The sequence below is a fragment of the Brachypodium distachyon genome, chromosome 2 (genome assembly GCF_000005505.3).
Source record: "Brachypodium distachyon strain Bd21 chromosome 2, Brachypodium_distachyon_v3.0, whole genome shotgun sequence".
Classification (NCBI taxonomy): domain Eukaryota; kingdom Viridiplantae; phylum Streptophyta; class Magnoliopsida; order Poales; family Poaceae; genus Brachypodium; species Brachypodium distachyon.
Window position 1 is genome coordinate 27,618,596 of NC_016132.3, and position 13,380 is coordinate 27,631,975.

The following is a 13,380-nucleotide window of genomic DNA, read 5'->3' on the forward strand; positions in this document are numbered from 1 at the left end:
AATGGCTATAATTTTTTTCCCGTGTCCGCTTCCTCCTCGAGGGCTCGAGGCGCAGCACATGATTCCTCGGTAGAAAAATTCCAGCCCAGCCCGCGCTCCCACCGTCGTGCTTGGGCCGGTCTCAGCTGTCGCGGGTGCTAACGAGGGGTTCCGGCCCACCAAGCACGCACCGAAGAAACCGGAGGAAAAACGACGTGTTGGCACAATGCGACGGGGATAGAACGTTCGGCACGAAGCATGAATCGCACGAGGCTGGCAGGCAGCAGGAGAGAGAGAAGCCAACAAGACCCGAAGTGCACCAGACTCTTTGAACCCTTGTGTGATGTCATGTGACACCGACCCGCGCGCGCACTTTGGAGATTGGACCAGCGGCTACTAGCTAAGTAGCTATAGGTCAGTGCGTAGTTTGGAGACGAGCAGATCATCATGCCTGACGCGTCAATACATCCCAAACGAATCCAAGTTGACTACCCCCGCCTTGGAACCGGCCAGGCGAGGTAAATCCAAATGTCAGTGCAGGAGCAAATTGAATTACTCAATTCAAATCCACTTGACCTTTTTTTAAGGAAAAAATCCACTTGACTTGAAAGTGAATACTTCCTGACTCATATTATTTGTCAAAATATTACATGTATTTAAACGTTTTTTAACATAGATACATTCATGGTTGGACAAATTTGAGACAAGTAATATAGGTCGGAGGGAGTAGTACAATTCTGGCGGCTGTCAAAACGTTGATCGTATAATTTTAAGCTTTTGCGCATCATTTTCTTTCTTTAAAGGGACCTGTCCAATTGTATACGTATATCGCTAACTCGCCAATCACTCTCAATAAAATACTGTTAGCTTAAGTACTACTAACCCAATGGAAAAGAAAAACTAGTGCCAGACTTGATAATCAAGCAAAATGCGAATGATGAGACACAAATCCACCGAGCCCAATTCTCCAATTAGAAAAAGGATGCAAAGGAGACGGTTGTTCGTTCACGTGCCTCTTGCCCACTATTCAATTTCAACATGGAATAAACAACGCACAGTTGTTCAATTAGGCAGATCCAGCTGTGTCGGTTTTGATATCCTTGCATGGTGTGTGTTTCTTAATTAAGTCTGGTCCGATCAAGCGTAAACAGATTATAGTTAAAGAGGCAAGGGTGGCAGGCGAGCCTTTTTAAAAATAAATTCACAAAGTATATATGCTAAAAAAAAGCCTACAAGTTAATTAAAAAAATTACACAAAATAAAAAAGTATATTTTTTTCCCTCAATTGGTAGCATAGTCCAGAAATGGTTTTGAACTCGAAATCGTATACATTTTGTCTCTTAATCGGTAAAACCAGATACTTTTGGTCTAACTGAAAGATTTTGACTGTTTTTCACGCCATGTGGTGCGCGTTTTCTCAGACTTTTCTGCGTCAGAGTTCACCGTCAGGTTTTCCTACAGAATTGGTCTTTGAACTTAAAATCATATACATTTAGTCCATCAACTATGCATCGTGGTATTCGGCGTGGAAAAGTCCGAGGGAAAACCACATCATGTGGAGTCAATACCGCTCGAATCCGTTAAGGAAATAAAAGTATCCATTTGGCCAACTGAAAAACCAAATGTATACAATTTTTTAGTTGATTGACAATTTCTAGACTTTGTTGCCAATTGAGGGGAAAACATATTTTCTCTTATAAAATACTCTTTTGCACTTGTGTGTGCACAATATGTAAATTCATTCGTTGAGCATAAAGACAAAGGACTCGTGCGGTAACTCCAGTGTACTAAAATCAAATATATTGCACAAAAATTGCAAGTGTACATATTATTCAAACATGTAATGCTGCTGTATTATTATTCTATTGATGGTTCAGACGCATTGAAGAGTAAATGGTGCTTATGCTAATATTGATCCACTATTTATGCTTGTTTTGCCTCTCCCTCGAATTTTACCCTCTATTTATTCCTTCAATAGCTAAATCGTGGCTCACAGTATACTAAAATCCAAAAATAGGACATATTAGGTCTATATGGACTCCAACCGTAGACCTTCTCGGTTAGACTGATCAAACATATTATTATCATAATGAGTCGAACTGTTTCAAAGACCCAACATGCATTTTCGGGGATTCCATGTATAAACAGGGACCGGGGACCCTATAGTATTACTTGAGTTCTATATGGATTCGAAACTGTACTAGTATTACTTGAGTCTGGAATGTCAGTTTTTTTTATGCACATCTAGGTCGATCGATCATTGCATCGATCCACCTGCCTCCTTCGTACATCATGACATGCACCTTGGATAAACTATGATCATGCATAACCCCAACACTTGTTCATGTTCAGAAAGATCGATCATGTGTAGATAATAATATCTATAACCAAATTTAAGCTACTTCAGCGTTAAAATACGTGCATGTTTTTCTTCTACGTACGATCGATCATAAATTTGCGCTTGCCCTTTTGCTACAATACTCCAGTATATACAGATGTCAAGTTTGTTAGCAGTAGGTGCTATATATGTGCGGTAAAAACTCTTATATGAACCGGACCATAAATTCTACGTGGCGACGACCAAGTCAACATTTTTCTACACGGGTCAAAATTCTTACGTGGCATGGTCAATCTTACATGACAACCATCAAGACTAGTCAACAAGTCAAAACTCTCATGCCATGGTCAAAAGGAGAAATGAGCTTGAATAATGGCCAAAAAAAGATGTAGGGATGGGGGCCTTTAGTCCATGGTGAACCATGGACCAAATCCTTACTTTTTCCACTTGGTGCACACAAAAGTTATAGACCAAGGAGCTACGTTTACCACTTTGCCCCCACATTTCTCTCTCCCTCAAGGAGCCATGTTCATTTGTCATAGATCCTAGGCTATAAATACCCCCTATAGGGGCATGTATCACTTACTCTAAACTTGAATAAAGTCAAGGGGGGAGTGCTATAGAGCCTTTTTGAGAGGAGCTCTAGTTTCGGGATTTCAGGAAGCCTCGTTCGGCCCGACCCCGAAGGAGAGGGAATTGGATTAGAATCCTAAGGGTATCTCGACCTCGCTACTTGGGAAGCCTCGTTTGGCCCAAGTCCGAGACAGCCCCTTTTGATCTCTCGCTAAGTGATTCGGGGAGACGCGATCGACCCGAAACACTTTGGCTAACGATTTCCTCGAAGCCTCTCCTAACATAGGACTAGGTCGCACTCGCAGGATCGACCGAACCTATTCAAAAAATATCGACGTGTCAACTTGTCCAAGTGTACGGCGACCTTCGCTATAAGACCGTCATACAGGCTCTACTTTCATGCAATTGTGCCATCGAGGTTTGGCACCCCTTACTCTAATTGTTTTTGAGAACAACAACAGCTGGAAATATACTTTTTTCTAGAAAAGAACTTTTGCGTGTCGATGCATTGATAGAAAGAAGTTTATGTACAAGATCACAGAGGGCCACACTCGAATTACAACGCGATGCATCGGCCTGCAGCTCCCGCATTCGCCCCTACACTAGGTCAAGGAGGGAGGCAAAGTTGGGGTTTGCATTGTCGAAGACGGCAGCGTTGTGATGTTTCTAGATAGACCACGCCGTAAGCATGACCAGAGACGCTGTGCCCTTCCGCGCGGTGGAAGGGGAAGAGTGGATGGACTCCTGCCACCAAGTTGCAAAAGAAACACGCACGGTCGGCGCGATGCAGGTGGAGCGGATTCACGAGAGTATCGCATGCCATAAGGCGTGGGAGAATGGGCAGTCCACAAGAAGGTGGTTCATGGTCTCCAAGGTCTGGCCACACAATAAGCAACTTGGCGCGTGGGTCAAACCATGACGTTTCCGCCTCTCAGTGGTCCAGCAACGGTCCTGACAGGTCAACCAAATGAAGAATTTCACTCATGGTGGGGCCCAAGATTTCCAGTTCAGCTTCCAAGTGTCCGGGGTTATCCCAAGTGGAAGAGAGCCCGATACCACGACTTGGATGAGTACTATCTCCAGGAAAGTACATCAATCAAGTCTGAGAGGTGAACGATGCGGGTCCTTTCTAAATTTGAATGTTGCCAAAGAGCCAACAGCCCAAGAGCTCCCTGGATATCACGGATCAAACCACTATCTATGAGTGTCTCACAGACCGTGCAGGTCTTCCGAAGGCGCCTTCGGATGACAAGGTTGAGATCCGGAGCCATCTCAGAGATAGCCTGGCCGTCCACCCACTAGTCCTCCCAGAATAGGTCGGTGGCAACATTGCCGACTACCATCTTGGTAGAGGCATTGGTAGAGGCAAAGAAGATGCCTCGCTCCATGCGAGAAAACATGAGATCAAATCCCATCCAAGGCCGAAGGGGATCAGTTCTCATGCACCAAATCCAGCGAGTACGCAGACTAATAATCAACTTGGCGAGGTCCGAGATACCCATCCCACCATTTAGCACAACTGACGACAACACTTAGCCTAGTTGACATGGAAGTTCCCGGCCCTGGCCTCAGCCCGCCCCGACCAGAGGAAACTCCGTATGATCTTCTCTACCTTCTTCTGCACCTTCCGTTACCCCAACACCGTCAGCTGGTGTAGGGGCATGGCAGACAACACCGACTTGATCAGAGTCATGCGTCCCGCCTTAGTCATCGTCCCCTCCTTCCAAGATGGGAGACGGTCAGCAAAACTAAATGGGTACCATCTGGCTCTCTGTTACAGTTACTTGTTTTTCTCCGACGGGTACGCGTAGATTAGCAGTTGAGTTCGAGATGCTCCATCAGCATCTGGTGTTTGCTCTAGAGAGAGCAAACGGCCTCAATAACTTCTCATATGTTTGCTTTGCCCGATTGTCCAGTTACACACCTTGACTGACACATGGCACCTACTGCTAACAAACTTGATATCTCTAGACTTGCTTCTTATAATGCAAGTTGAATATCTGAAGTTAACCTGATAGACCATGTCTTTTGATTCGAGAGATATAATGGGTCACAAATCACAGCCTACTATAAAATAAGAAATGGCGTTCCACCAACCCAAACGTGCAATGGTAGCTTTATAATGCAAAATGAATATCTGAAGGTCACGCTTCTTGCGTCTATCTTAATGAAAATGACACACCGTTTGGCATGTTTGAGAAAAAATTATCTGAAGGTAACCATTGCCGGAGAAAAAAAGACAAAAATTCAATGTATTTTTCGGAAAGAAAACATCGGCAACCTCCATTTACTTTTTGATAATAAGAACCCTACCCACTCACGAATATGCTGAAGCAGGTGAACGACTAATTATGCCGGGCTCTCACTCGACCATTGACTGTACTAAAAAAAGAACTTCCCATTGACATAACCAGTCAGCTAACATGATGCTCTTTGAAGTCTACATACTATTATAATGTTCCTCTCTTTCTCTTCTCTCTTGTACCTACTTGAGAAGCATCGCTCTCCATTCCCCCAAAAGAAGAAGAAGCATCCATATAGTATCTCTCTCGCTCTGGGCATGTAGCAATGCAGCTCTGGATGATGAGATAAAGGAAGATACATATAATTGGACGTGTTACCAACAAAGCAAAAGGCCGTTTGGTCGCTAATCCTTTTCGCTCGCTTTAGTTTGTTGGTTATTTAACTATCTCCAAGGAAATTCGTTGGGTTGCTGGTACGTCCTACTACTTAATTGGCCACTGAAAGGAAGCTTAGGTTGATGCCAGAGCTTCCGGAATTGGGCCATGTGAAGCAGGCAGTGCGGTTGGTAGTACCAAATCACCTGCTAGGCTGCTATCCCCATGCATCTTCCATTCCATGTCGTTTCCTTCTGTTCTGTTCTTTTTTTCTCCATTTTTATATAATTCCCCATGGATCATCATCCATGTGTACTGAATCAACAAATTTTCTTTACTGGATTAACAATAGACACGGCTCAGTTTTGGAGCTGTGTGTGTACACAAGTGTCCCCGGCCTCGATGGACCGTGTTGTGTTGTGTGTACTGTGTACCCTCGATACGCATTGCATCCAAATCCAACCGTATAGATATGCACACAGGTATGGGCACTACTAGCTACTCCGTCCAACAATATGAGGTATATTAAGGTTCGGTTGACTATTCCTTTGACCCCAAATTACTTCATTAATATGTGACTAATGTGATCAAAATCATAATCATAAGCAAATATCATTGAGTATGAATATAATGGATATGAATTTATGTCATATAATTATATATTAATAAAATAATTTGTGATCAAAACATTGGTCAAAAGAAAGCTAATACATCTCTTATTGTTGGACGGAGATAGTACTCCGTAATACAGTATAGTACTGCGCAGCCGCAGCAAAGGCTTGTGGTGGGGCTGCCCTTTGCCTGTGTGCCCTGATCGGAGAAACAATTTGAACCAAGCGGAGGGGAGCCCTATAATGAATGGCTCGGTTTAGCAGAGTCCACTGACCACTGGTAGGTGATATGCATTCATCCATGATTCAGGGCACTACTTTTCCACGGCCGCGCGCGCGCAAATAATAGAGGTGGACTGAACTTAAGGGTCCCGGCAAGATACTTAACGAGACATGTGATTCCGTGGTTAGTATTACCACCGGGCCCTCTGCGAGATTCCTGCGCTTCGAAAGGTAACCAAGATTGTCTTTTCCATATTTTTTGATGAACGCCATTCCTTCCGAGAGAGAGAGATGTTTAGACATGAATTTTTTTCCTTCTTATTGCCTCTTGAACATCTCCTTTTGCATCCTGTATAGTAGTATCAGCTTGTTTCAGCAGGAAATCATTGTACCGGTAGGCTTTTACATCGCATTTTACTACCATCCCCAACCCGCCGTATAATAAACCTTCCATTGTACCCAGCCTGTGCCAACCAACGGTCCACATTAATAAACAGTCGACATTAATAAACGAGCAAAGCATCCCCACAAGCACAAGCACACATCGACGGTTGGGGGGGCCATCTGTCACTGCTCGAAAGAGCGACAATCGGTCACACGCAAGGCCACTCCTTGTGGCCGACGCGAGCCGTGCGTGCTAAGCCATCCTCCCAATTTATGCGTGTGTGTCATTAAGCCAAATCATTGCCATTTAGCGACGCGCAGCCAGCAGCCACGTGATGACAATAGGAAACGCCCCTGCGTGTGTTTCCATCTTCCATGCATGCTAGTAGACCTGTTATCTTGTGTCCAACAACCCTACCCTACTCACCGGAATCAAGCAGGTGCTGTATGAAATTGAGAACCATCATGATTACACTTGATTCAGGAGTAGGGTGTTTTTCGTTTTCCCGTGAGAAATGGATGCAGAACAGTCTATTTCACCGGAGGCAGCGAATTACGTAAAAATGTTTCCGAAGCGAGGATGAAATTTGCTTCCTTCCGAACGATCGAGCAAGGTGCACCTGCCTTCCACTTCTATGGATAGGGGGGTACCGTGTAAACGACACATCACACGGGCTAGGAAAAAGCAGAAGCAGCTCATCGAGGGTTCAACACCACCTGCCGTTGTTGTTTGACCGTCGGTTTAGACCATCCAGCCTAGCCTGTCTGGACTGGAGATTAAACCGAAAGATTCGAGAGAGGTTAGGAGGAGGAAAAAGGAGAGATTCCGGGTTACCGTGTGTCTGGGGTCATCTCTAATCCCTCTCTGGGCCTTTTACCTAAAGCCTAAAAACTCCAGGACGGCGGGCCCACCAGCCCCCAGCTCTCTCTCTCCCCTTGTCTTCTTCCCCGGCCTCTCTCCCCATAGAAGAGCGTGCCCAGCCGCGTGTTGCTCCCTGTCTGTCTCTCTGCTTCCCTCTCCTCTGCTGTTCCCGTCCCCGGGAAGGAGAGAGAAGAGGAGTTACGCTCTCCTCAGATTCCCCAACTTCTCTGCTCTGCCCTGCCCTGCCTGCTTCCTCCCTTACTTGGCTGATTCGATTCGGTACGGTCCGGGCGCCGAGCTGATTGGGGGAAGCCTGGTTGGGTAGCTAACAGGCGAGGTTGGTGGCGGCTTCGACGGCGGCAGCGATGCGGATCCCGCGGCGGAAGGGCGGCGCGGCGGGGGTGGCGCTGGGCATGCCGAGCCGGCGGGCGCAGATCGCAGCGGTGTTCGCGCTCGCCGTGCTGCTCGGTGTCTCCGTCCTCTACGACAGCGCCCACATCGCCGCCTCGCTGCGCCGCCACAGCGGCTACACCAGGCTCTCCGCCACCAGGGTAATTCCATAGATAATATAACTATCGAGGTAGACGCTCTGTATATGCTGTCCCCAAAATTAGGCGCTAACCGGGAACATTCATGTAGGAGGAGGCGGCGGCGGGGGCACCGCCGGCGCGAGGGGTGGAATCAGCGGAGGAGAGCACAGATCGGAGCGACCCGCCCCCGCAGCAGGGGCAGGGGCAAGGGAAGGAGGAGGAGGCGTCTAGCACCAGGGCAAGAGCCGATACGTCGACGCCGGAGACGGGAGTCGTGAAGGAGGTGGCGGCGGAAGGGGCCCACGGCAACGCGAGTTGCGACGTGTACAAGGGGAGGTGGGTGTACGACGACAAGAACGCGCCGCTGTACAAGGAGTCCGACTGCGAGTTCCTCACGGAGCAGGTCACCTGCATGCGCAACGGCCGCCGCGACGACGAGTACCAGAAGTGGCGGTGGCAGCCGGACGAGTGCGATCTCCCAAAGTAAGCTTGTTTGCCACATTATTCCCCACACCCCCTGTTTCTTCTCGAATATTTTTAGCAGGTATTCACGCATATGTGATGTGTGTGTGCGCGCGCAATGGATGTACGCGCGGCACAGGTGGGTAGGTGTGCGCTGTCGTGATCTTGAAGTGATGGTGCAGCTTCTTATGGGCGGTTGGAAGCGGCCATATATCATTTCCTATTTCTAATCTGAGGCGACCGGTCATGATGGTTTTTATTTTGATTTCACTACGGGTGTTCATCTGATGACACGATTATTTGGTGCCTTGGTAGATGGTTTGCCACACCATTTTCCAATTCTTCAGGGAGTTTTGTCCTTGTCGTCAGTTAGTTCGAAGATTCATCAAGGCAAGTAGCTTTGCAGGATTGCCTGCATTATAACAAAATAGAACGTTTGGTGCACCTAGTTATGTTTCTTGGTAACTAAGATTGCTATAAGGTGGTACTTTAGATGATTAGGTGATATAATTGAAGAAGAAAAGGGGCTGCACTGATTGATCAGCTTCATCTTTCTTTAAATAGATTAACCAATTTAATGGCTGGTACAGGAGTTCTGTTTGTTACGAAAAGTTGTTGGGTTTAGGGGGGGGGGGGGGGGGCGCAATGGGAGTTATCTGACATGATAGTAACTTCTCAATTCAACAGATGTATAATGAATTTTTCTACACAACTGGACCATTTTAGGATGTATGCTTTTATGCCTGTCATACTATTATTCTTTGACAACTTGACAAGCAAGGCCTCTTGGCAAGGGCCATCAGTTCTATGTTTCAAGTTGGAGACAAGCTGTAATCTGCTAGTATCATAGTTGTATATCAGAAGCACGCCAAGGATTTTATATGTAGTATTAGTACTTTTGGTTTCTGAATGTTTTTGTTTTAGAAAATGGAAGTTCCATTGCCCCCGGACTTTGCATCATAGACGCACACAACCATTGTTTATTACAAAGTTATTACAAAACGCTGATTTAAGCATCGTCACAAAAACAGCCACTACATGCAAATAAACTGTAAGGACTAAGGAGCTGATTACACCTCGCCCCATACCGGGACCAAATTCCCGCGTAAGCCACTCTAGTTGCTTGGCACCAGTTTCCATCAGGTCCTTGTATTGCTCTATCGTTCGTACATGTATCGATGTTGAAGTGTACCAAAGACCCTGCCCATTGCAGAAATTGTAGTGAAACCATTGACAAACAATTGTAACTATGGTAGCTCAACCTAGTCTGACTTGTACAACCCTGTTGAATGAACATTGGTCTAAGCAAGTCATCCAAGGAGGTCTATATGAACCGATGGTTTAATACTAAATTTGTCTTCTACAATTTTTCTACCAGATTTGAGGCCAAGTTGCTTCTCGAGAAGCTACGGAACAAAAGAATGATGTTTGTGGGCGATTCACTGAACCGGAACCAGTGGGAGTCCATGGTGTGCCTGGTCCAGTCTGAGGTTCCATGGGACAAGAAAAAGCTTGTCAAGAATGGTTCTCTAAACGTATTTCGCCTGGAGGTAACAAATTTTCACAATATCTACTGGTCCCTGACCTGATTTTTTTTCCCTTCCTATGGAGTTCAGAGAACAGAATGGTACTAATGATACGGCTTGAAGCAGTTGGTAAAAAATGTACCCCCTCTGGTCCATCAACGACACTTATTATGGATCGGAGGGAATAACATGTATATTTTAAAAATTTGTACCTGTGAGAACCGGCCAAGCCACTGCGTTGCCACATAACTTTTGTGCGGAGTACAATTAGTATTTTTGTTTTTTGGATGCTCTTCCTTATTCCAAGAAGGAACATGAATGTTTTTTTAGCAGTTGCGTTAATTTACTCAACCCTTACAAAGATGAGTTTTTATTACATCTAATTCATCACAAGCATGTACATTGGTTAAAAAATACAGTAATTCACCATCAACATGGAAGCAGATGTGAGGTACTCACCATAAACATGAAGCATATGAGAGGCGCTTTCGAACAGACAATGAGAAGCAAAATCAGAGGCAAGTGGATCTAGTAAAAAAATGTTCTTGTGCATGTGGGAGATGCAGGGGTTTGCTTGACCTGGTATTTGGTAAGGTGGTGGCAGACTAGATGGTGATGCATAGTGCACTGATTTGGGACTTTCTTCACTTGCAATCTAGATAGCTGGTTATGTAGCACGACCACTTCTTGTGATCGCTGCCCAGGAGCTCGAGCAAGACGCAAAGGGTTTGAAGAGAGAGAATCGATCGGATTAAGGGAGGTCATGGGATTGGAACCATGGTAGTATTGTAGTAGCTGGTGTGGGATGGGTTCCCTTGAGACACACGAACCAGGCAAACTGTCCTGGCCCAGTCCAGCTGCCATTTCGTGTATTTTATAGTGTGTATGTTCTCCCAGAACTAGGGCCAGCTGGTTCCTTCAAAACTGTATCCTGTTTAAAAATGTTCATTTTGATTTGCATAGTCTTTCAAAGAGGGTGTACTGGAACTTTCTAATGGATGTCCTAATAGGCCACCATGTTAAATACTTAAATATTGTCATGAAATGAACCATATTGAAGGGGGCACACCTAAAAAAAATCATTTGCCTTTTGTGTTATTTTATTTTCCCCAACCGAAGTTGTGCTGACTATTGACATAGTATGTCCTGACTTTAGAACTTACACGGAATATTTCAGGAGTACAATGCAACAATTGAGTTCTATTGGGCTCCTTTCCTAGTTGAGTCAAACTCAGATGATCCAGACATCCATAGCATCACCGACCGCATGATCATGCCAACTTCGATCACCAAGCATGCAGCAAATTGGATAGGAGTGGACTACTTGATCTTCAACACTTACATTTGGTGGATGAACACCCCAAAGATGAAAATTGTGTGAGTTGCTGTTAAAATTAAGTTTGCAATATTTATGGACAATGAAACCATTTTATCTGGCCCAACCTGAGTAATGGGCAACATTATGATATTCTTAAACTTGGTAATTTTGTCTGCAGGCATGACGGATCCTTTGCAAGTAAACCGGTCAAGTATGATGAAATGGATCGTGTGGTTGCATACCGACAGATCCTGAAGACGTGGTCTGGATGGGTAGAAGAGCATGTAGATCCCAGAAGAACAATGGTCTTATTCATGAGTGTGTCACCCGTCCATATGCAGTAAGCTCTCGATGTCCTTGCAAACAGACACTCATAAGTATGTATCTGCATATATCAAGATTTATTGAGTGATCCTAGAATTCCATATCTGCATACAAAAGATTCTTCAAGTGATCCTAGAGCAGCATGCAATTAAGATCTTTATTGAAAGCTCAATGCATATTTGTTTCTCTTGCTGCAAAAATTCCCCAGCAGTGTTGTTAGGTTCAAAAATGCAGATGTTGGCGTGATACTGTTTTGATTTGTAGACCTTGTGCTTCTAGCACAGATTTTTAGGATAAGGATGCCGGGCTGATGCACAATCGTTGGCTTGTTACAGGAGTGAAGGCTGGGGCAGCCCTAACAACATAAAATGCTTCTCCGAGACACAACCGGCAATCAATTACACGAAAGAATTGGAGCTGGGCACTGATTGGGATCTGTTCTCGGCATCTCATGGGTTCACAAAGGCGATGAAGAAGGTGCCTGTGCACTTCATCAACATAACTGCATTGTCAGAGATCCGCAAGGATGCACACACATCTGTGCACACACTGCGACAGGGGAAGCTCCTGACGAAGGAGCAACAGGCCAATCCACGCAAGTTTGCAGATTGCATCCACTGGTGCCTCCCTGGCTTGCCAGACACGTGGAATGAGTTCATTTATGGGCACATTGTGTCGAGCCCTCTACAGCAGCAGATTGAGGATCAGTCTCAAAGATGACAGCGCAAATATGAAATATCTGCTTGCAATCTGCTAGCTCATGTTAGGGAGGTAAGATGTTTATTGAGGCCTAATACTTTTTTCTAGATCTAGAAATCTATGCTGTTGGTTTGCCTAGGATTTGTTGGAAGGCACGCTGGCAGGATAGCAAACTGTAGCTATATAAGCAACCAAGATGGCCTGAGAGTTATTATACCGTCCGAATGTGGCTATTTAAGAGGAATGCTTCGAAGCTTCTCACCTGAAATGGAATCGTATTTCAGTTGATACTGTACATAATTTTATGATACTCTTTCACGACTCATGGGAATATACTTTTGGGACGTGCTTTTCTAGGATTTGTGCAGTATTTTTTTTTCAATTCTCTCCAATCCATTGAAGCTGTTGCTCGTGATGTTGCAAACTTGCGATTCGAACAAATATTGCAGTTGGTGTCAGAATGTCTCAGTTAGATTTAGGTTCTGATTATGACCGCCACACATTATGATCTCTAATGCTCGCTCCTTACCGGATGTCTGAATGTCTAATAATCTACTCTGTAATGCTTCTTACCTTACCTGGCTTCTGATGATGCCCCCCCTTCCAAACCTTGGTCTACAAAGGTTGATCTGGCGAACATTGGTCAAGTGGTTGTTAGGCCTATGTTTGGATTGCGGTCAAAGTCTACCATACCTTATTTTTGTCATGACCAAATATTTGGTCTTTATTAGGATGGATGCACACCCTAGTCATTGGTCAATTCTTAGCCAAGTTAAATCATGACCAATAGTTTTCTTGAAAGAAAAACTTGGGCTCAAACCAAGCATGCCCCAAATCCATCGGTCCCTCCTGGAATCCCCATCATGCAAGCTTCATCTTCTTATTGCTACCAATCCTTGTCATCTCTTTCTGTAGAACCTTGGGCTCAAACCAA

The 13,380-nt window shown here is 45.1% G+C and overlaps 1 protein-coding gene across 1 annotated transcript; it reads left to right on the forward strand.

The window, feature by feature from the left end:
• Positions 1-7,674: 7,674 nt before the first annotated feature.
• Positions 7,675-12,798, forward strand: LOC100840217 (protein trichome birefringence-like 28). Its single transcript, XM_014899546.2, has 6 exons — positions 7,675-8,138; positions 8,227-8,600; positions 9,958-10,129; positions 11,283-11,482; positions 11,602-11,763; positions 12,083-12,798. Exons 1-6 carry the CDS (start codon positions 7,953-7,955, stop codon positions 12,465-12,467), a joined length of 1,479 nt encoding a protein of 492 aa, XP_014755032.1. The 5' UTR covers positions 7,675-7,952; the 3' UTR covers positions 12,468-12,798.
• The last annotated feature ends 582 nt before the right edge of the window (positions 12,799-13,380 follow it).